Source organism: Gavialis gangeticus, unplaced genomic scaffold, assembly GCF_001723915.1.
Source record: "Gavialis gangeticus isolate Ggan-Ray unplaced genomic scaffold, GavGan_comp1, whole genome shotgun sequence".
NCBI lineage: Eukaryota > Metazoa > Chordata > Crocodylia > Gavialidae > Gavialis > Gavialis gangeticus.
The window spans coordinates 115,619,731-115,641,460 of NW_017729025.1; the positions used below are offsets into that span (position 1 = coordinate 115,619,731).

General features: G+C 42.8%; 1 protein-coding gene across 3 annotated transcripts in view; it reads left to right on the forward strand.

Annotated features, from left to right (window-relative positions):
• Nucleotides 1-8,720: 8,720 nt before the first annotated feature.
• The window catches only part of NAV2 (neuron navigator 2), a 501,690-nt gene continuing 488,680 nt past the window's right edge, over nt 8,721-21,730 (forward strand). For 2 of the 3 annotated variants that reach the window (XM_019519466.1, XM_019519468.1), the window contains exon 1: nt 8,721-9,713. In XM_019519466.1, coding sequence (XP_019375011.1) covers nt 9,456-9,713 — 258 coding nt within the window. In that variant the 5' untranslated portion in view covers nt 8,721-9,455. The remainder of the gene's footprint in view (nt 9,714-21,730) is intronic. The other variant, XM_019519467.1, reaches the window with a different exon arrangement.

Sequence of the window (21,730 nt, forward strand, 5' to 3'; positions counted from 1 at the left end):
TTTTTGTTTTAAATGTGGAAGAACATGGATTTTGGGGTATTTTAAAAAATGGATTTGGGATGCTGCTGCAGCAGTCCAGCTGGCACAAGGGGTAGTGTCCCCAGGTATCAATTGGCTGGGCCCCAGAAGCTCCAGAGAGCGAGTAGCCCCGAGATGCTTGCCAGGGCAGCTTTTTGTATGGATGAGGCCAGGACAGGGCAGGTTTTTATACTGTTGGAGACAGCACAGATGCTGGCCCCAGGCTCTAGCTCCCCCTGGCTGCAGATCTGGGAGGAGCCAGGCAGGGTTATTTTGCCCCAAGTGGCACAATTTGCTTCACACCAAAGTGCATGTCTGAGTGCGTGCGCTGAGGCAAAAAGCCCCGGCTCAAATTTGCACCGCTTCTATTTGAGCTGCTGCAAGCACATGTGCTTGCATGTGTGGATGTGCCCCTGGTGGCTAGTTTAAAACAAACGGGTATCTCTATACTATATATATCAAAGCTCCTATACATGAGTGCCATGGTGCCAGGAAGGGTGATGCCAGATCAGGCTTCTTGAACTACCAAACCATGTTTTCTCCCTCAAGCTCATGGAAAAACACTGGAGCCTGATCTGGAGCCCTCACTCATGCAAGTAATTCTTATTCATATGAGTCTGAACTTCAGTGGGACTGTTGCAAGAATATAACTTGGAAGGGCAGGCTTTTAGTACCAATATTTTAAATAATGTGATCCATGACAAAGATTGATTTGAATATGTAAAATGACTGCAGTGCCAAAAATAGGGCCATATTAATCTTTGTCATAACTCCACTTAAGTTAATGGAGTTATGCCAGGGGTGAATTTGCCCAGAGTCAAGAGGAAAGCTGGCCTTCTGGAAGTGTAAAGTTTGAGAAGACAGCCATTGCAGGAACAATTAAACCTTTCAGTATCGACAGCACATGGTGACATTTTTAGGTAGCTTTACACAGACTAAAATGATTATGTTGAGACATTAGGTATTTCTGTAATGCCTGGAGAAGAAAGAAAATATTGATAAATGTATCTGCAAGCTTGGGAATGAATTTAGCTGCAGGAACAGTTCTGAATTATCAGCTTAGTTAGCAACAATGCCTTGTTATTAATAATTTTATTTCTTTAATTCAGTTTTACTACTTTTTCCTGATTCACCTGTCATTCACAGTGGTGGGGCAGTGGTTGTACAGTGAAGATGAATATTTATCCCAGTGTAAGTGAAAGGAAAGTCAGATCTACTGCACATAAATGAGCAATACAAGCCTGAGCAAATGAGCAAAAGCAAGAACGGAAACCCAACATCAAAGCCCTGTACATTGTATCCTTTTTTGTTTGTCAGAATTGGAGTGTTCCTCTCCCTCTCCTGCTCTGAATGGATTTGAAATCAACACAGCTGTTCGTGTTTAACAACGGCATATTACAAAGCTTCTTATCATGCTTGAAAAATCCTAGATCACCAGTGTCAATGTTTGCTGTCCGCTCAGTTTGGGGAACCAGGTTTCTGGGTTAATTGATACTGCGTGAGCAGCAGGGGGAGCCCAAAGCATTAATTTGGCAGAAGTCAGACAGAATTCTTGGATGGAAATTGTTTCTGACAGCGGCATGAGACAGGTTGGCCAAATAAGATTGTGGAAGCAGTAGAATATACTGAGAATACCAGGGCCTGGATTTTAGTAGGTACACCCCACTTCCTACACATAATACTCCTGATCTTTAGTATACAGAAGGGACAGTTTAGTAAGAAAATTAGACAATACCACTTTTCTTAAAGTAATTGCACCATTGTAATCATTAGAGGTTAAGCAAATCTATTAAAGCTTACAGGGCAATTGCTGAGCTACATTTGTTTAAAATAGATTCATCCTATGAAAGGAAGCATACGGTAGGTAGGACGAGTCTGGAAAGTACAGACTCCCAACTGAGTTCCCCGTATAATAAAATATACCAAATTCCAGACAGAATAAGAGAAGGTCATGGGGAAGGAAGGGAAGTTTCTCCAAAAAACTAAAATTAGAAAGTTTGTTATTCCATTTGGGCGGCGTCAGAGCACGTTTGATTCTCCATGTTTCAGTATGTATTTCACTGGAGAAGAGAAATGAAACAGTAATTAAACATTTTTATGGACAGTTTCTCTAAAGTTTCTACAGAGAGAAACATATTCCATCTGCCACCCTCGTTAAGGTTTCTTACAGTAAGTGAAGATACCTAAGTTTGCTGAAGGGAACTTTAAGACTCTCTGATCATTGCCCTCCTTGGAAAGTGCTGCCAGTAGCCTTGCCTCAGCATACCAACCCAACAGTTGGGGAGCTATCCTTCATTCTCTACTGACAGCAGAGTTTGAATTCCTCAGATTCCTTCTTGTGAATCCTTTCTGCCTGGGAAGTTTTTCTTCAACTTAAGTGCCAAGCTTTCCGGTCCATGTAGAAGAGGGGCAGGCAATTATTTCGGGCAGAGGGTCACTTACTGAGTTTTGCCAAGCTGTCAAGGGATGCATTGGTAGCTCCGCCCCTTGACAGGTGCCCCACCCCTTGGTCACCATCTTGTGACTGGAAGTCCCGCCCCCTAACCTCCAACCTTTGTCACCAGAAGTCCCTCCCCTTGCTCCTTTCCCCCTCCCCTCCTGCTGGAAATATTCCTCTCAGCAAGGGGTTTTGCCATCTCAGAACCAGAAGAATACCAATTATACTCTAAAAATCGAACATCTACAACATTCATTAATTTGAGTTCAAAAAATATTTTTGTCCTGGTTCACATGCATTTGTGTAGTGTACATAGAGGCGATCCCACAATAGCTTAAAATGAAGTCTTACTCTTGTATGTTGTTGGGGGCTGTGGGTGGGTGGGTATAGGTTTGTGGGGAGCTGTTAGTGCGTGGGTATGTGGGGTGTGGGATGTGGGGGAGGGTGCGAGTGTGGGGTGAGGGAGCATATGGGTATGTGTGTGGATATGTGGCGTGTGGGTGGGTATGGGGTTTGTGGGGGGCTGTGTGTGGGGGGATGATGGCTGGAAGGTGTGAGGGGGTGTGGGTGTGGGGGTCTGCATGCATGGCAGTGTGAGGGGCGTGTGGGTGCATGTGTATGGTTGGCTGTGCATGTGGGAGTTGCCCTATGAACACACACCCACACATGCACGCGTGTGTGCACACACACACACACACACAGAGTTTCTCCCTCCTACACACACACACACACACATACACACACAGAATCCCTCACGCACAGAGTCTCTCTCACGCATACACGTGCGCGCGTGCGCGCGCACACACACACACACACACACACAGACACTGTCTCTCCCTTCCTCATTGCTCTCTGTCTCTCTCTCCCCCTCTGTCATTGCATGGATGAACACACACAGCACACCCAACCTCCCACTCCTGGTCCTGGTGTACCAGTGCGGGCCCTGTGCTCCCGCAGTCTGGAGATGTAGCCACGTGGTGCTGGAGCAACCCAAAAGCTGTGGCAGGCAGAGACTTCTGGTTGTGGGGCCTTGGGGGTGAGGCCAGGCTGGCCTTGTTACTGGCTCCTGCCGGCTCCCCCTGGGTCCTACTGCCCTGGTTCCTGTCATCTTTGACAGCCAGCCTGGAGCAGATAAATATACATTTTCTAAAATTTTTAGGGGTCCTGTGGGCTGGATAGAATGGCCTGGTGGGCCGGACCCAGCCCACAGTCCATATTTTGCCCACCCCTGGTGTAGAAGCTTCACAGAAAGGACAGTAAGTTTCACAATCAGGTGATGGTTATGTACATGTACATGAACAGGATTGCAGGTATGAAGGAGTGACCATGGAAAATGTTGAGTTTGTAGTGGTGGCAGGATCTGGTCAAAGATGGAAAATGAGTTGGATGGTTCCTGCAAAATGGAATGTTTTTAAAAGATTCTTTGCCCTCTCCCTCCCACCACATTGGTAGGGGCCAGTTTGGTGTAAGTGACTGGGGAGAATGAGCTCCATGTGTTTAGATTGGTTCACTTTTCCTGTGTAAAATGAACAGTTTTCTTTTAATCATCAATTGAGAAGGGCAATCTAATAATGAATGAGGTGAGAAAGGCAGAAGTACTCTGTGCCTTTTTTATTTCAGTCTTCAAAAATAAAGTCAGTCATCAGATGAGGATAGCTGGCAGCAAGGATAAGGGAATAGATAATCAGCCTGGAATAGGGAAAGAGGAGGTTACTTAAGCTGCAAACGCAGGTCAGCACAAAGTGAAAGCAAACAAACATCTGCCCTTGGTTGCACCACAAGTGCCCCAAATTTGTGCCTGTGACAAAAGGTAGTATTAATTGGTACTGCTATTTTGTGGCAATCAACTTTCCAGGGATTGCGATCACACTGATTGACTTGAAGTTCCCTGGATCTTTCTACCTTCCTTTCTTGAAGTTAGGCACCACATTGTCCCTCTTCCAATCTTCAGGAACCTCTCCTGAGTGCCATGAGTTCTCAAATATCCTCACCATTGAATAGTAAGTTGATTGGCAACTGCAGTCATGGAGTTGTAAAGAGCAAGTCACTGTTGACCAAACTGATTTCATTTTATGACAAGGTGATAGACTTCGTAGATGTGGGGGAGAACAGTAAATGTGGTATACCTTCAACTTTAGCAAGGCTTTTGACACTCCCATGCCATTCTCATTAGTAAACTAAGGACACATGATTGGTTGGATCAGCATGTTCAATGGTTGGATGTCTAATTGGGAGGAGGTATCAAGTGAAGTTCCCCAGGAACCTCTCCTGGACACTAATGTCTTTATTAATTATATGGACAGTGGGACTGAGACACAGGAAGAGTAGAGACTGAATCTGTATCATGGGAGGTAAGCCCAGGGAGCAGTCTGCATATATGTGGCAACTGGGGTTCCCTGCCCACAGTGGGTAAAGCTGCCCCAAAGAAAAAAAGGTACTAATGGTGAGGCTAAAGAGGCTGTTTGAAGTTTGTTATTGAGGGACTAGAAACACCTTTCTTAATCGTGTTTGGATAGGTTTCATTATGTTTCATTAGTTTTTTCATTTAATGCCAATGTAGAGGTCTTCTGCCCATTGTGGTAAAGCTGTGGGAATAAACCTGTATTTAAACTTGTATTTTTGGCTGTGTTCCTCCTACAAACATGTTGCAGTGCCCTCTAGAATGGCATTCTCATTTTCCAAAATGAGGCGATCTAAAAGTAAATGTTGAACTTCTTGCCAGCTCTCTGTTTAACCAGGCTCTTACAAGATAGTTTTTCCCTTGTAGGCTGGAACTGTGACTGTTGCAGCTCCCCATGCACTACAGATACCCCTTCTGCCCTACATACCTACCCTCTGCCCCACATACTGGAGGGCTGGGTCCTAAGGGCAGAGGGCAGCAGGTCAGGAGTGAGGGGCACTGGGTCAGGACTGGCCACTGATGTTTACAGATGGGTTCTGGTACAAAAAAGGTGCAAACCACTGGACTAGATGACTTCCTGAGGTACTTCCGGCCCTATTTTTCTGTGATTCCCTGGTCCTTTATTACTGAAAGTTATTAGAGAAGTTAAAATTTGGCATTTAAAAAATTAGACTGGGATTTTCACAGTTTCCAACTCCCACTGGCTTCCAATATGAATTAGGCTTCATTGAAAATCTCATCCTTAAAAAACAAGGAAAGTCTGGTGTAGAAAACAACCAATAATCTCCAAAGACAGGCCAAGATAGAGCTTCTTTGCCTTTGCCTATTTAGCCTGTAATATACTGTTTTAACATGCTATGACATCACATTTTGATGTGATACTACTGTATCTTTCCAACAGTCTGCTCTACTTCTGTATCACTTGGTTGATAACTACAACATAACCCATAAAACATAGATCACAGAGGATTTATAATGGAGATTGTTAGAGATGTGGAATTTCTAGGTTAGATTTTTGGGGCTTGGCATTCACATCATTAAAACACCAAAATAACTGGCAGTCAACAGAGGCCATAGATTGAATAGACATGGAAAAACATATACAGCGTAGATTACAGTAGGTAATGGTGGGGGCATATTGCTTGGGAGTAGTCCATGGAAACATTACCTGTTCTTCTCCATGACCGTGCCCATTCTTTGGGACAAAGAGACTCTCCTCTACCATCTTTTACAAGCACAATATTCAACAGTAATTAAAAAAGTAGCAGTAAAGGGATTTATTTTTCTTATTTCAGATCGTGGTTATAGAATTATAGAAAATTAGCATTGGAAGGGACTTCAGGAGGTCATCTAGTCCAACCTCTTGCTCAAAGCAGGACCATCCCCAACTAGATCATCCCAGCCAAAGCTTTGTCCAGCTGAGGTCTTAAAAACCTCCGATGATGGAGATTCCACAACCTCTCTGGTAACCTGCTCCATTGTTTTACTATCCCCCTAGTGAAAAAGTTCTTCCTAATATCTAACGTAAACTTCCCTTGCATGTAAAATGCAGCAAGAGCTACAGTAATCAGCAGAAGTATCTGAAGATGGGGGCAGTGACCTGGACTGAACAAATGTCTCATACAAAAGGCAGAAAACAAAGCCATCAATTAAATCTTCTGCTTCCTATGGCAATTTATAAATATTACAGCAAAATTAATTATACTAGCCTGTATGTAGACTGAATCTTTTACAAGATTTCCTCTTGTGAATCTTTGCTTTGTTTTGCTCCAGCTAAAAAGCATGAGTTTCCTGCACTGAAACAAAGGTAAGTGTAGTGGAATTTGAGGGATGTTTTAGCTCCCACGACCATCAGTTCTGGTATCTGATAAATCTTCCACTTCTTTAAGTTCTTAATGCTTTGAAATTGTCTTCATGATAATTTCTAAGCAAAAACTATGCATCATGCTGTGGCAGAAGAGAAAACATTAGAAGGTCTGTCCCAATGAGATGCAAAAAGAGAGATGAACAGTTTGTAATCTGAGATTAGTGGATAAGGAGACTAGAAGGAAAACACATTTACTGATAAAAAAATTACCCACTTAAAGTTAATGCAAGGCAGCCCACAGAGCCAGTGTATGTGAGGGCAGGATTGTCAAAAGTAAAGACGTATAGTTAACGTGGATTTCAAGCAAACTGTAGAAGTGATACTTGGCTGATTTTGAGCAAGGAATCAGTGGCCAGTGCTGACACAGTAGATTAAAGTAATGTGTGTACAGGCTTTGCATGTGCTTATATATGACCGAGTTAATGTAAAATATCTCAAAAAATACTTTGACATCATCTGAACTGATGCAATTGGATCAAAGAAGAAGAATACTGGGCCTGTATCACATAGAAATGTGGTCTGGACAGCAGACAGTGTGATTAAAAGAGGAAATAAGAGTTTTATTTATTTATTTTTAGTTCTGTCATATAAATACTATCAAACCTTGGGCAAATCACTTAAGGCTAGAACACTAAAGGAATTAAGCTCCTAAATTCCTCCTATCTTCTACTATAGCTGCCTAAATCCACAACTGCAGTCTTGCCCTTGTTGCCTAATTCTGCCTGCCTTGCTGACCCTTCCACTTTCCCCCTCCTCCCGCTTTGCTTCCATTTATTTAAGAGTTCAGTGATTTGAGCCCCTGGTGTGTGGAGACCTGGGTTTGATTCTCTCTGCAGCCTGATGGCATTCATGCCCCCAAGTCCCGCTCTGCTTAGTGTTTGAAAGACTACCTTCAAGCAAGGGATCTGTGCTGAGACTTGTGAGCTGGAAGAGTAGGGCACAGAAAGAGATTTGAGGTGTGGTGCGGGATGTGATTCAAGGTACATCCTTGACTTCAGCATTTCTTCTTGTGCTGGCTTATATGGATCCCATTCTGAGACATCTAACTTGAGACGTGGATTTTAGGCACCTAACTCCAGGCTGTAGAGTTTATTACAGGATGTTCAAAAAATATAAATTGATGCTGGAACTCTGGGCTTTGAGGACCTGAGCATTAGCCTCTCCCTGTCACTCAAGTTATCCTATCTGTAAAAACGGGACCAGTGAGCCCTGCTCATTTTAGGGAACACAGTGGGATTGAAGCAGAGACCTCAACAGCCAAAAACATAAGGGTCAGCGTGAGCTAAAGCTCCAAGCCTTCACAGCAGGAAGCCTGTAGCAGCTTGTTCCCTGTGGAGCGACAGAGAGGAAAACCTATAACTCTATCACTGATTTACCCTTGCAAGTCCTGAAATGAAAGCTACCGTACACATTCAAGAGTGTTCCTACTAAAGGGTTAAATTATTCAGACCTTAGTCAGACCAATTCCCGTTGATAGTTCCAGTGGTTGTTTTCCTGGTTGAAGAGTGAGTAAAAACTGAGTAATGATTCCGCGTCATGTGGTTTTAATTTGAAAATGTTTATGCTTTTTTTCTCTCTCTAAATGGCTAGGAAACTCCCTCTGTGCAGCCTGTAACGCATCCTTGCTGTTAGCGAAGCGCAGTAAGTGCTGCAGCAGAGCTGTTACAGATCCTGCTTTGTACTTGAGCACAGTCATGGAGTTTCCTGCCAGTTGAAGCCACTCCTCTTTTGCAGAGATATTTTGTTTCTGATTTGAGTCGGGAGGACCAATCAGGGGGCCACACTGTTTTACTGTACTGTCAGATTGCAACCTTCTCCTCCACCAGCTAATTTCTGTAGCCTTCTTTGGTGTAGGAGCAGCAGGCTGCCTCGAACACACTTGATATTTTAGCAGTTCAGTGCTGAAACCTGTTTCAGGGCTGATGTTTAAAATGAGGTGGTGGCTGCTTTCCCTCCTTTTTGACAGCTGAATTTTTCCTAAACGTTTCATGATCAGTACTGGAGGAGCCAGGGAATTTTGTTACAACTGGCATTTTTTTTTTATTATTATCATTTAAATGTCATCCATGGACATTTCTCCTTCTGCTTCAGCATCATTGTCTTGCTCACAGATATTAAGACTAAGAAGCTTGATTCTCTAAGGCTCATATCCAAGGGCATCAGTCATTAACACACTGAGCTACATCTGCTTCTTGGCTAAGACTGAAGAAAAGACATCTTAAGCTGGAAATCCTGCCTGCTCTCTCTGCCTCTCTCTGTCTCTAGCACGCACTCGCACACACACAGGCACAGAACAGGAGGCATATACTGCAGCAGGTCCTTTTTTTATTCCAAAAGGCTGCCTCACTTTGGAGATGCGGTGACAAGATAATGAAGTAAAAGTCTTCTGTTGCAAGGAAGAAAATTATAGGAGTCAGCCAGTGAAAGGAAAGAGCAAGTTAAATAGCAGTAGCAATAGAAGAGGAAAGGAAGGAAGACAGTGGTTAATTTAAAAAGAAAATAGAGGAAACAGGTGGAAGGCTGACAAGACGCTGGGAGGTATTTTAGGCTAAACAGTGTCTTTTTCTTTCATTCTTGTGTTTGATAAGCAGTTTTTGAAGCATCCAGACCTAAGCAGGGCTGCCTAAGCATAGCAGCTTCCCAAACGTGTCTTTTCTGTCTCCCTGGCTGCTGCTGCTGCTACTACTGTTGCTGCTGCTGACAGAAACGTGTTAGGAAAGCAGAAAGAGAAAATGCCAGCCATCCTGGTAGCCTCCAAAATGAAATCAGGACTACCTAAACCTGTACACAGCGCTGCTCCCATCCTACATGTGCCGACGGCCAGGACCATTCCTCAGCCCTGTTACCTGAAGTTTGGGAACAAGGTGGAGGTCACCAAGCCATCCTATTCCAGCCAGATACCCCTCAAGTCTCCTCTTGGACATGAGAATGCAGGAGATGGACTCCCACCAAGGAAGAATAGCCCTGTAGAGAATGGATTTGATATGCAGGTTAGAAAAAGGGGCATAAGGGGAATATGGGAGGATGCTTTTTCTTTGGAGCGTTATAGAATTTTTGGGGGTGGCATTTTGGATGAGTAGCAGATGGTGGTGGTAGAGGGATATGTTGGTGTGTATTAATGGGGTGTTTTTGGGGTGGCTGGGAGGTTGTGCATTTCCGAGAGCACAAGGTTTGGTAAAGGGCTGATTTTGTGTTTTTTTGTTGGGGGTGGGGAGGTTGTTTGCTTTGTATTTGTGCTAGCTTATGTAGTGAGTGTTATTTGTATGTTGCAGGGTTGTGTGGGGGAGGTGGTAGGATGTTGGTTTTGGGGTGCGTGCTTTGTATTTTTGGTGGTGGTGATTGTGGTGGGTGTGTTCTGTATTATGTGTTGAACTGTGATAGTGGAATTTAATGGGTGTATTTTGTAATTTTGATAGTATGTGTCTTAGAGTACTCGGTATTTCTATGTGTTTTGTATTTGTGTTCATTTGGGGGAGGATTGGGAGGTTTTTTGGGGGCAGTGAACTGCTACATACAGACAGTATGGTATCACTGTCAGATAGTACAGCTGACTGGGATAGTCTTATCTAGGAAATTCATGTCAAGTGGAATTTTCTATCTTTATGCTGTGTGTGAATCACAGATACAGCTCTTATTTGTAATATGTAATTTACTTGAATACACATCTCTGTTGTTCTCCAAGTATGTTGCTTTCTGTATGGAGAGAAGAAATTACGTTCTTCAGCTCATTTCATTTTAGTCAGCTCACTAACATTTTCAGCATGGATCAGATTGCCTATGTGCTGCTGATGCCCCAATATGCTCAATAGCAGTGTAAGCAGATAGTATGTGTTAGCGTACTACAGCACGAGCAAAGCAGATGGTCTACTGCAGCAAACTGGACTGATTATTACATAGAGGTTGCTGTGTAGCAGTGTGATTATATTTTGAAAACAGCCCTTTATGTTAGGATGTACTTGCCTTCACAGGCATCTGAACCTGGCAAAAGGCAGTACAGCTCCATTGGTGCCGACTTGGAAGATCCTTGCTTTTTATTTCTTAATTTTTTCCCCCTCCAGGAATCCTCGGTCATCCCAGCCACCTAGATTTTGCAGTCTGTAGCCTCCTAACCTATTCTCTTAGCAATAGCATAACTGCTGTATTTGGCCTCCTGCCCTGTATTTTAGGGTATGATGCGCTCTCTTTGCTTATAGACAGGGTAACGTATCAGGCCAGTTGGACCAGACTAAGCTAACTGTACCAGTTCCTGAGGGAGTGAAAGCAAAAAAGGAGACTAGCTACTGCTGATGTGAAGGTGGTGATAGTAAGCCCACTGACCTTTGCATCAGATAGCATGCACTTACAAGAGAGACAAATGCTATTTCTCTTTATACTTCAGTTTTTCCCTCTAAACCTGAAATGTCATCAAAATCTCAGCATATGTTTTTCTTTCTCTGTCTGGTTTCTGCATATGATTTTTCATTCCTGCATACATGATTATTATTTATATATCTCCTCCTATTTAAAATAATAAGTTAAGCACAAAGGGGCTGCTCATATCATGGGGCATACATGTAGGAGAGAATAGTATATTTTTAACCCTAATACAGATGTGAGGCTAAATGCCTCTTTTTTATATCATGCTGTGGAAAGTTACTCGAGACTGAATTATATATTCAAACAGGGTACAATTTGGGCAAAAAGGCAGTACTTATTGATTTTTGGATAATTTATTGTCATATTCAGTGAAAAACATGCTGAACACGTGCTGTTATCATCCACAGCAGGAAATCTCATCAGATGGCTAGTACATTTTAGGAATGGTCCCTATATGATTAATATTGAGATTCATTTGGCTCGATCTCTGCTAATCACACATCTTTTATGCTCTCCTTGTTCTTCCCACTCTGGTTCCTAGAGGGGTGCTGCCCCTCAGTACTAATTCAGAGTGGTGGTTTATACCCAGGGATCTCCCCCACTATACAGGTTGTTCCTACCAGATGGCATGTCATCAGCATGAGCATTGTCCTCCAAGAAACCTGAAGCTGCATTCAGGTACGGAGGATATTGACTCTTCAGCGTCACACCAGAATTAAAGATCTCTAGAATGTTCCCAGATCCAGCATGAACAGCCGTATCCATGGCTATCTGTGTATCGTAGGTACTCATTGCCCCCATTACTGTAGTACTGGAGCACCTTGTCATCTTTAATAAATGTCCCACTGTGAGGTAGGAGAGCTCCATTGTCATCATTTTTTTGAGACAGGGAATGTAATGATGATAACCAGGTTCCATAAATACAGGCATACTGTGCAATGAATGAGAAAGACAACAATTTTCATCTTTGAGCAGTAAGCAACCTCTGCGGACCCTCTGTCTATCTCTTACCAATCACTCTAACTGAATGACCAACTAATCACTAGTGTCTCCAACTATCTTACCAACTGAGGGGACCATCCCTCAATTCCCAACCCCTGATGTCTTCCAAGTAAGGAAGTGTCTTAAATTATAACTTCTTTCATTACTGGGAACTAAAACAAAGAGACTAGGGGTCAGATCCACAGAGCTAAGCGTCACACCACCTAGCTTTTGGCCTCCAGCCTGGAATGCACAGCTCTGAGATAGATGCCTTAAATCTCTGTATAATACATAGGTCTCAGAATGGGGTTTATGATATCCTTGCATGCTGATCAGGGAGCAGCTTAAGTCAGCCATTATGAACCACTGAAGAGCGGGACATGTCTAAATCTTCCCCTCTTAGATGCCAACCTGCAGATGGGATTTACAGCCCTGAATCTTTTCCTAAATTAAAGCATACTTACTGGGTTAGGTCTTTTAGGATCATTAAAGGATCTTGCTTGTTTCCCAATAGGAGATTCACATGGAATATGCAACAAGCTGCTCAGTCATGTCAAGACTGAGACATTTTTGGGCATGCCCAGAAGCAGAACATTAAGGACTTCTATAGACATGCAGCGAGGCTACTCCGACCTGCTGTAAATCCTGTGTGTTGGGGCAGACTCAGTTAATTGAGTCTGCTGGAACACAGAGATTAACGCGATCCATCAACCTCCAATGTCACATGTATCAACATCCCCATGCTGAAAAATGGCAGTAGGGCTCTTTAAACTAAAGCTCGTTCAATGAGTTTTAGTTCAAAGCACCCTGCCACCATTTTTCAGCGTGGGGATGCTGATACACGTGATGCTCGGGTGCTTTTAATTAGCATAGCTCACTAATTAAAGCACCTCCTCTGCCTCCAGGAGCATGTCTATAAATGCCCTAACTGCCTAAGGAACTTTGGTGGCAAAAACCTAGGCTTAGTCTACATGTTTTGTCATGATTGCCCACTGACATAGCTGTGCCAGAAACCTCCTTTCCCAATTCATTTTGTCAGAATTATAGAGATTGTGTTGTTCAGGCAGGTAGAAAAGCAGAAGTTTCTACCACCATGTTTCCACTAGAGAGCTCCAGCATTACAGCTGTTTTGGCAAAACTATAATCTCAGCAGTCTCATAATGTAGACTCATAATGTACATGATTAGTCAGCACCCAAGTGAGGATTTTAAGGCTAAGAATTTTGGTTTTCAGTATCTAAAATCTACCTAAGCCCACTGAGGATAGTTAAGCCTTTCTGTGGATCTAGTCAGAGATCATCAACCTACAGTCCACAGCCTGGATCTGGCCTGAAAAACCATTTGATGCAGCCCATAGACATGGGGCTTTGGCAGCATTCAGCAGCACAGGGATTTGGTTGTGGTCAGTGCCATAGAAAGAAGAGGCAGCAGCAGACACTTTCCCTATGCTGCCAAGTGGAAACACAAGGGTGACAGTTGGGCACCCACCCATTTACCTGCCTCTGCCCCAAACTGGATCATTTTGACCTGCAGCTTTAAAAAAGGTTGCTGACCACTGCTGTATGCGACTTGTCTAGGGCCACACAGGAAGTTTGTGTGAAGACACAGGGAGACAGGTTTCCACAGTCCCAGACTAACCCCCTTATCCTTCCACTTAAGCAAATTTGTTCAGTCACCCTATACTCAGGAGGTTGCTAGTACACTGAGCAAAGCCATGACAGATGGAGAACACCAGGAGGAAAGTAACTATGAAATTTTCCCACCCTGACAGCACTGAGGAGTTACAGGTGTTTTGATTGGGCCATCGAGGAGGATATATTGAAGCAGCCAAGAGGTTTGGAAAAAGATCTACATAATTTTGTCCATTTCCCCAGCTTTTACTACCGGAAAGCAGGTGCACATTGAACCCAATATGCACAGCAGACCTTATTTTGTGTCATATGCCAAAAATCTGAAAATCAAGGCATTTCAAGGGGGAACATAAAATCAGCGGCCACTTTTGAAGATTTTGGCCTTATTCTCTGTTTGCCTTCATTATCATATGTGCAAATGGGGATAATATCATTTGCTTCCCAGTCTTACCTGTAGTTAATGTCATATAAAATAAGGTATTGTTTAAAGATATTGTTTAAAATCTCACACTTTAGAAAAGCAATGTTTAGTGCGTTTTAGAGGCACCTTCCAAAGAAAGCTCCAAAATTCACTCACCTTGACACTGTAAGTTGATGCCCCACAGCAGTGTCTTTGTATTTTCACTGATTTATACATTCCAATCATGTTTCTATGTTGAATTTGTTACAGAATGAGCAATGGTTCTGTCCTTTTGAACTGATACCTAAATTGTCCAATTTGAACACCAACCCATAAATTCTACCCATATATAGAGAGCACTGTTTTGGAAATATTTAACTGTGTTACCACAGAAACTTCCATGTAACAGATAGCAAGATAGGGATCTGTCATATACAGAATGGCATTCACTAGTTATTGTGTAAAGATTCATTTGTGTTTTAAGAACTGCTGTTTTTACTAGTGTCTTAAGATGGAAATCTCTGTGGATTTAAATTATTTTGGGGGTTCTGCAGGTACAGACAATATGTCAAATGTTCTGTAATGAGACTGAGGAAACAAATGTTGACCTCAACCTGTTATAACTTTGTTGTACTGTGATTAGGAATACTAGTTAGCTATAAAAGATGGCTCTCAATTTAATTATTTTGCTCTTGTGTTGTCCTCTCTTAATTCTATGGAGAGAACATATTAAGAACCTATCTGCCATTGTCTGATAAATCACAGTAATCATGAAAAAAATAGGGTTGGCAAGGACCAGATGAGGTCATTTAGTTCATCCTGTTGCTTTGAGTCAGGACTAAGGTTCAAGATCAAGTCCATTCAGTGACTCTTCAACAGCCTAAAATAGCTTGTTCCAGTGCTCAAATATCTTTGTATTTCAAAAGTTTCTCTTCTTGCAAACCAAAGGTAAACATGAAGAACAGGTGAACAGCCTCTCTTTTACATGTTTGAAGACTCCTATCATGATTTCCCTTAATTGGCCCCTTTCTGGACTTTACAAATACAATTTTTAAACGTTTCCCCCATGGGATTTATAAAACTCTTATTCTTCTTGCTCCCTGAACTGTCTTCAAAGTGTTCATAACTGAACACAGTACTTCATTTGGGGTTCATCCAACGCCAAGAAGAGCCACCAATATTTTACGTAGACACTACTGTTATTACACCACAGAATGAGTTTTGCCTTTTTGTAGCAACATCACCTTGTTCGCTCATATTCAGTTTCTTCTTCACTGTAATCCCTGTACCCTTTTGTGCAATATTCTCAGTTTTGCTTTTCTACACTTAATTTTTTCCTTCTCAAGTGTAGTACTTGAAATTCAAGAAGGACATGTTTAATCTTACTGAAATACTTTCATCCAATTTATCAAGATGATTTTGAATTCTAATCCTGTTCTCTGTATTGCCAGTAGTTCCTTCCCGGGTTCTGTCACTCTCGGATTTTGTAAGCGTACTCTCTGTTCCATCCTCCAAGTCAAGTAATGGAACTACTGACTAGTACTGGACCCAGGACAGACAACTGCAGTACTGTCTTCTGAGTATGAACTTATTATATCCTTCCACTTTGACAGGTAGGCACAGGTAACTACCCTTTCATATGCATTTTTTGGAGTCAGTTGTAAACCTGCCTTTAACCTAGACCTTATTTTTTGGCTTGCTTCCAAGAATTCCATGTGACTCTGTGTCAAGAGACTTAGCAATATCAAGATTTATCACTTTTCTTGTTTCTTACCTATTATGGAGGTTTCCCCATGAAAAGAAAGGAAGTGGATTGGTTTGACACAATTTCTTCTTGACTTCTCCCTGCTGGATGTTTCTTATCATTCTCTTGGGGTATATAAATCTCTTATTAAACAATTTATTCCAGCATTTTTTAAAAAGTTAGGCTGATTGTTTTATAATTCCCTGCTTCCTCTTTTTTCCCTTTGTTAAAATATAGGTACTAGATTTTCCCATCTTCAGTCCTCTGAGATATCACCTATCCTTAGTGACTTCTCAAAAATAATTGCTAATGGTTCAGAGATTACTTCAGCTTGTTCCTTAAATACTCTAGTGTAAATTTTATCAGGCTCTGCTGACTTGAATACATCTAACTTAACTAAATATTCTTTAACCTATTCCCCGCTCCTTTCTGGCTTGTGTTCAAAGCTGCTGGTTAAAAGTGTGTGAAACATCAATTCAAAAATAATCTTTTTTGGTGGAGGCTGAACCAAAAAAAGATATTAAACATTTCATCCTTCTGTGTCATTTGTTACTGTCCTTCCCCATTAAGCAACGGACCTTCATCTTTTTTGTATTTCTGTTATATTTATAGAACATTTTTCTTATTGCCTTTTATGTCCTTCATTTATTGGTAATTCAGTTTGCACCGTTGTCTCTCTGATTCTGCCATTTTGCCTATGACTTCTGACTCAAAAGGCTGAAGAGAAGATAAAATAATACAAGATAGAGCAGAGGAAGGCAATTATTTTGGGCAGAGGGCTGCTTAACAAGTTTTGCGAGCTGTCGCAGGCTGCATAGGTAGCCCTGCCCCTTGACAGTTGCCCTGCCCCCTGGTCGCCACATTGGGACCAGAAGTCCTGCCCCCAAACCCCTGACCTTTGCCACCACAAGTCCCTCTCCTTGCTGTCCTCCCCCTCCATACTCCTTTTGGGAGGTGGGGTTGCCATCTTAGAACCAGAAAAAATGCAAATCATACCCTAAAAGTCAAACACCTACTATAATATATTTTAATTTTATTACAAAAAATATTTGTCATGACTTGTGATTGTGTATTGCATATAGAAGAGATTTCATAATAACTCAAAAATAAAGTGTCACTCTTTTATATTGTGTGTGGTGGGGTGTGGGAGTGGGGGGGTTGAGGGTGTGGCTGTGTAGGGGACATAGGGTATGTTGGGGTGTCTGTATATGTAGATGGAGGTTGTGGGGGCAGTGTGTGGGGTGTGAGGGAGGGTGAGGGGTATAGGGACCCCCACACATTCCTCCTATGGTAGGCAATCCCCACTGCCTGGCTGCAGCAGCAGCGGGTAGGTCAGGGCTCTCATGCCTGGTATAGGAGTGGCTCCAGACTGTGCTGCGTGGGGGGAGGTAGTGGAGCCTGCCCTATCACCGGGGCTACATGCCGCATGCCTGCAGCTCCAGAACTCGCTGCGGAGGAAGCCCCACACTGGAGCCTGCTGCTTTCCCTGCTCCCTGCTGCACAAGTTCCTGCACTGTAGTGGGAGTGGAGGGAGCCCCAGCCCCTGCTTCCTTGTGGAGTCCAGCATGGGGCTTCCCCACTGTGAGTGCGGAACTGCAGATGCACGGCGTGGAGTCCCCGTGATAGAAGTGGCTGGGCAGGCTCTGCTGGGGGTGCTCCTTGCACCCCGTGCAGCACTGGCTATGTCTATCACAGGGGCTCCACATTGCACACCTGCAGCTCCACACTTGTAGCAGGGAAGCCCCATGCTGGACTCCGAGGGGAAGCAGGGGCTGGGGCTTTCTCCACTCCCAACAGAGTGTGGGGACCTGTGCGGCAGGGAGTGGGGGAAGCAGCAGGCTCTAGTGTGGGGCTCCCCCCGCTGCGAGTTCTGGAGCTGCAGGCATGCAGCATGTAGCCCCGGGAATAGGGCAGGCTCTGCTCCCTCCTCACAAGCAGCACTGGCTGGAGCCTCGCCCTACTAGGCACCTGTGCCAGGCACAAGCACCCTGACCTCCCCACCTGCTGCTGCTGCCGGCAGCTGGGGCTGCACACCATTAGGGGAGTGTGTGGAGGGTCCCTACACCCCCCACCTACACACCCACACCCTGCCCAGCTGAGCTCTGTGCTCCCGGTGCCCCTCCGGGTGCAGGCTCCACGCTGCACTCCCGCTTCCACCCAGCTGCAACTCCACTCCCTGTCTGCTGCCCCGAGCGAACAGGAGTCTTGCCCAGAAGCTGCTGGCTGGGCTAAGCCCTTCCGCCCAAGAGAGTGGGAGCAAAGTCCAGTAGGGTATGTTGTGGGGTTGTACTTGTGGGTGGCTAGGATGGAGGAGGTGCAAGTCACTGGGGGGCACCATGGGTTGGAAGAAAGTGACTGGCAGGCAAGATCCATCCCACAGGCCATATTTTTCCCACCCCTGAGATAGAATATGTGGTAGTCCCACAGCTGGCACCTGTTAGGAGATACCAGCTTTTCACTCCAACCTGGACTATGCGAGATCTTGCTAAGAGGCTGCCAGCATCCCCAAAGTCCTACTCTCTCCCTGAACAGGTCTAATCTCTTTTTTGTGCTGCATGCAGACAATGCAGAAATCTATCCCCCTACCTCTTCAAGGGGCATATTTTTCCACCATGTTATGACACAGGTATAAAATCCCATGCTCAATATTATGAGATTGATTATGGAATAAAGTACATAAAAGTAAGGAGAGTGGCTAGCTGTTAAGTCAGCATGTAGAAAAGGCACATAGAAATCTACCCTCATTTGCTCAACCTCATTTGCTTTCTTTCTGCGGTTTAGAACACAAGTGAAGTTGTGATGCTTAAAATAAGCTAGATATAAACAGCAAGTGAAAAATACGTCCATAAACATTCTGGAGTAAAAAGCTTGATTTCTGTGCTATTTTTGTATATTCATGCTTAGCTCTATGTCCTTGTTTTAATTTTTTTGTGATTTCTTTTTGATTTTCAGGTCATTAAAGAGTTCCTGATACAGCCATACTGTTTTTTTACTGTTTCCCATCTCTCTTCCTTGTTAACGTAATTTGTCATTGTGCATTTTAGTACTTCCAGCTATTCTGAACTCTGTTTTCCCTAAAAATTCCTTCCCAAGAGGACAAGTTTTGCTCTTATAGATGTTCCAGTTAAGACCCACTTAAAACCCTCCTCACTAGGTTGGCGAGTCAAGTGTCCTAGTGTATTCTTACATTTCTTTGTCTCATCACCTCTGTCTCAGTCCAGTACCCCTCTTTCATGAGATGAGGTCAAGGAGACCAAAGCTCTTTTGTAGACAGATACCTTGGACCAGATACTATTCTGACCTGTTCAAGTTCATGAAAATCAACTAATTTTACTTTTGTAATGCACCATCATGTGACCTGTGCAACTGAGTCACAAAAAACAGGAAGGAAGACCCACCCCTTTTTTGTAGTAACAGTTTTTCAGGGAGCATGGTGGAATTGAATCACACTTAGGCACTTAAAACCACTTATTTGTCTAACAGGTGCAATATACTTTGATTCCATCTGTGCACTGTGCTGTCAAGTATTTGCCTTTAGATGTGTCTATCTCTGCCTGGACCTTTGTCTTCCATTGGAAAGACTCATGAGAAGACCACCTTAACTTGTGTTCCTTACAGCCTTATAGCTGCTTCTGATACCTGACAGTACTGATAAAAATCTGCATAGGTGAGGATTCAGAGGGCCAGATGAGTCTTGGCAACCTGTCTGCAATGACATGAATTTATGTTTCATGTATGCAGCCCTCCTTCTGAGCTTTTGGGTCATGTTGGCAAATGGAGGCTTCTGTCTTTCTCAGAAGGGAGTCTCCAACCATCACCACCCTTTGACTCATTTTGTTGGAGATAGTGGCCTTGAGGCATCAGTTCTTCTTTCCTGCCCATTCCAGTCCAGTCCTTTTTTGTGAATGCACAGAAGTGGTTGATTGCAATGGATGAGGGACCTGAGCATGGATTGAAGCACTGTCTGGTGCCCAAGGTATCCAAATGCCAGTCTCTTCCCTGTGGAGCATCTAGTTCTTCTTCCTCCCCTGATGCCCCATTATAGTCTCTAGCCCTAGCTTCCTCAGACCCAGAAATCACTGATTATGCTTGGATTCCTGATGCTTTGCATCTGACCCTATCTCCTTCTGCAGCTCTTATCTTCTTCCTCAAGTACTTCATAGCATACCCCCAACACACACCCAGTTTTTTCATTTGCTAAGACAGTGACATGCAGACCATGTTCCCAGTCCTGGGTAGAGGCCTCACAGGTGCTGGCAGAGGAGGAACCACCAGTAGTGTTCGTGATCTGCTGCTTTCTACCAATAATGATGTTTTTGTCACAGGCTTTCAAAGCCTAGTTCTCTTTGCTGGTGAGCAAAGCTAGTTTAGTTCCTTTGTCTCAGGTGCCTTAGTTCTTTAGCCATTACCAATCCACGTGAACATTTATAGTTCAGACACTATTGCTTATTATTATTTTTCTTTAGTAATTTTATCAGTCAGTTTATAGCTCCACACCATCTTCTCACTGATCAAAAAACTTGATAAAGAGAAGAAATTTTGTCAATGGGAAATTAATCTCCAATACACATTTCTAAAAACAGCCATTGTTGTGTGTGACACTTTCCACTGTCACAATACGGTCGTCTTGTAGAATAGCATAAATTAAGGAACTCTTCGTATTGAGGTCAAATTTTGAACTTAAATATGTGCATAAACATCTCAGTGATGCTAGTGTAAATTTCCTGGATATACCTGATGATAGGTTTGGACCACAGTTAGCACTAACACTATGCTGAGACAAGCATAATGAGTAATGCTTAAAAACAGAATCAGACACAATGGAGGTGACTCTTTGCTTTGGAGGAAATGAAAAATCAGTATTTTTTTACTACATCTAAAATGAAAAAGAAAACTAATTAGAAAAGAAATATTATTGCCAGACTTTTTCTAGAGAAATTGCCAACTTTGGTGTAAAAATAACCAAGAAATAACAACTCCGATTTATTTAAGCACACATTTAGCTTAAAAGCGCTGACTTCAATGCAATCACTCACATTTTTAAAGTTAGACGTACACTTAAATACTTTCTTGAAACACCAGGCAAAATTATCATTATTATTTTCTTTCTGAGAGATTTCCCATTAACTTCATTCACAAAGAGAACCAATAAATAGAAGCTGTTATATATCCCTAGCCAAACTGTACCTTGTGTTTATGATAACAGTTTTGATAGCACATGAATAAGTACATATTAATGAATACCAAATTACAATGTAATGCTCCAGGAATTATTTATCACCACACAGAAACTAAGAAAATAATTAATAATTTCTTTTTACAGTGATTACCAGAAGGCATATTAATGATTTATTGCCAAGTGCAAAGGTCTTGGGTGTTTATATTGAAGATGAAAGATTTAGAAAGTAAACTCATATAGTTCTTTTGTTGTCTTTAGAAACTACAAAATGCCACTTGCTCTCAATGTCCAGTTCCATTTTCAGTCACTACTAGTTCTCTATCCATTATAAGGACGATGAAGAAAGTACTTATCATGACTTCCATTGTGATTGCAGTAAAATTGAGGCAGGCCTTCAAAATGCCAGTAACTCAGAAGGTTACCATAAACATACACTGCCCTCAGCTCAACTGTCCTCTTGTGTGGAAATACTCAGATTGGGATTTCAAAAAGCACCTAATGTTGCCTAACTTTACACCCATTGAATTCAATAGAATTTTACATTTTGACTTCGGGGAAGATTTAAGCCTGTGGTGAGTGTTTTTTCAAAACTCTTAAGATAAACATCTCTTTTTACATTCCACTTTCCATCTATTTGTGCTATTTCTAGGACTCTATTACCATAGTATCTTCATGTTTCAGTACCTTTAATACATTTATCCTTGCAGTACTTCTTGG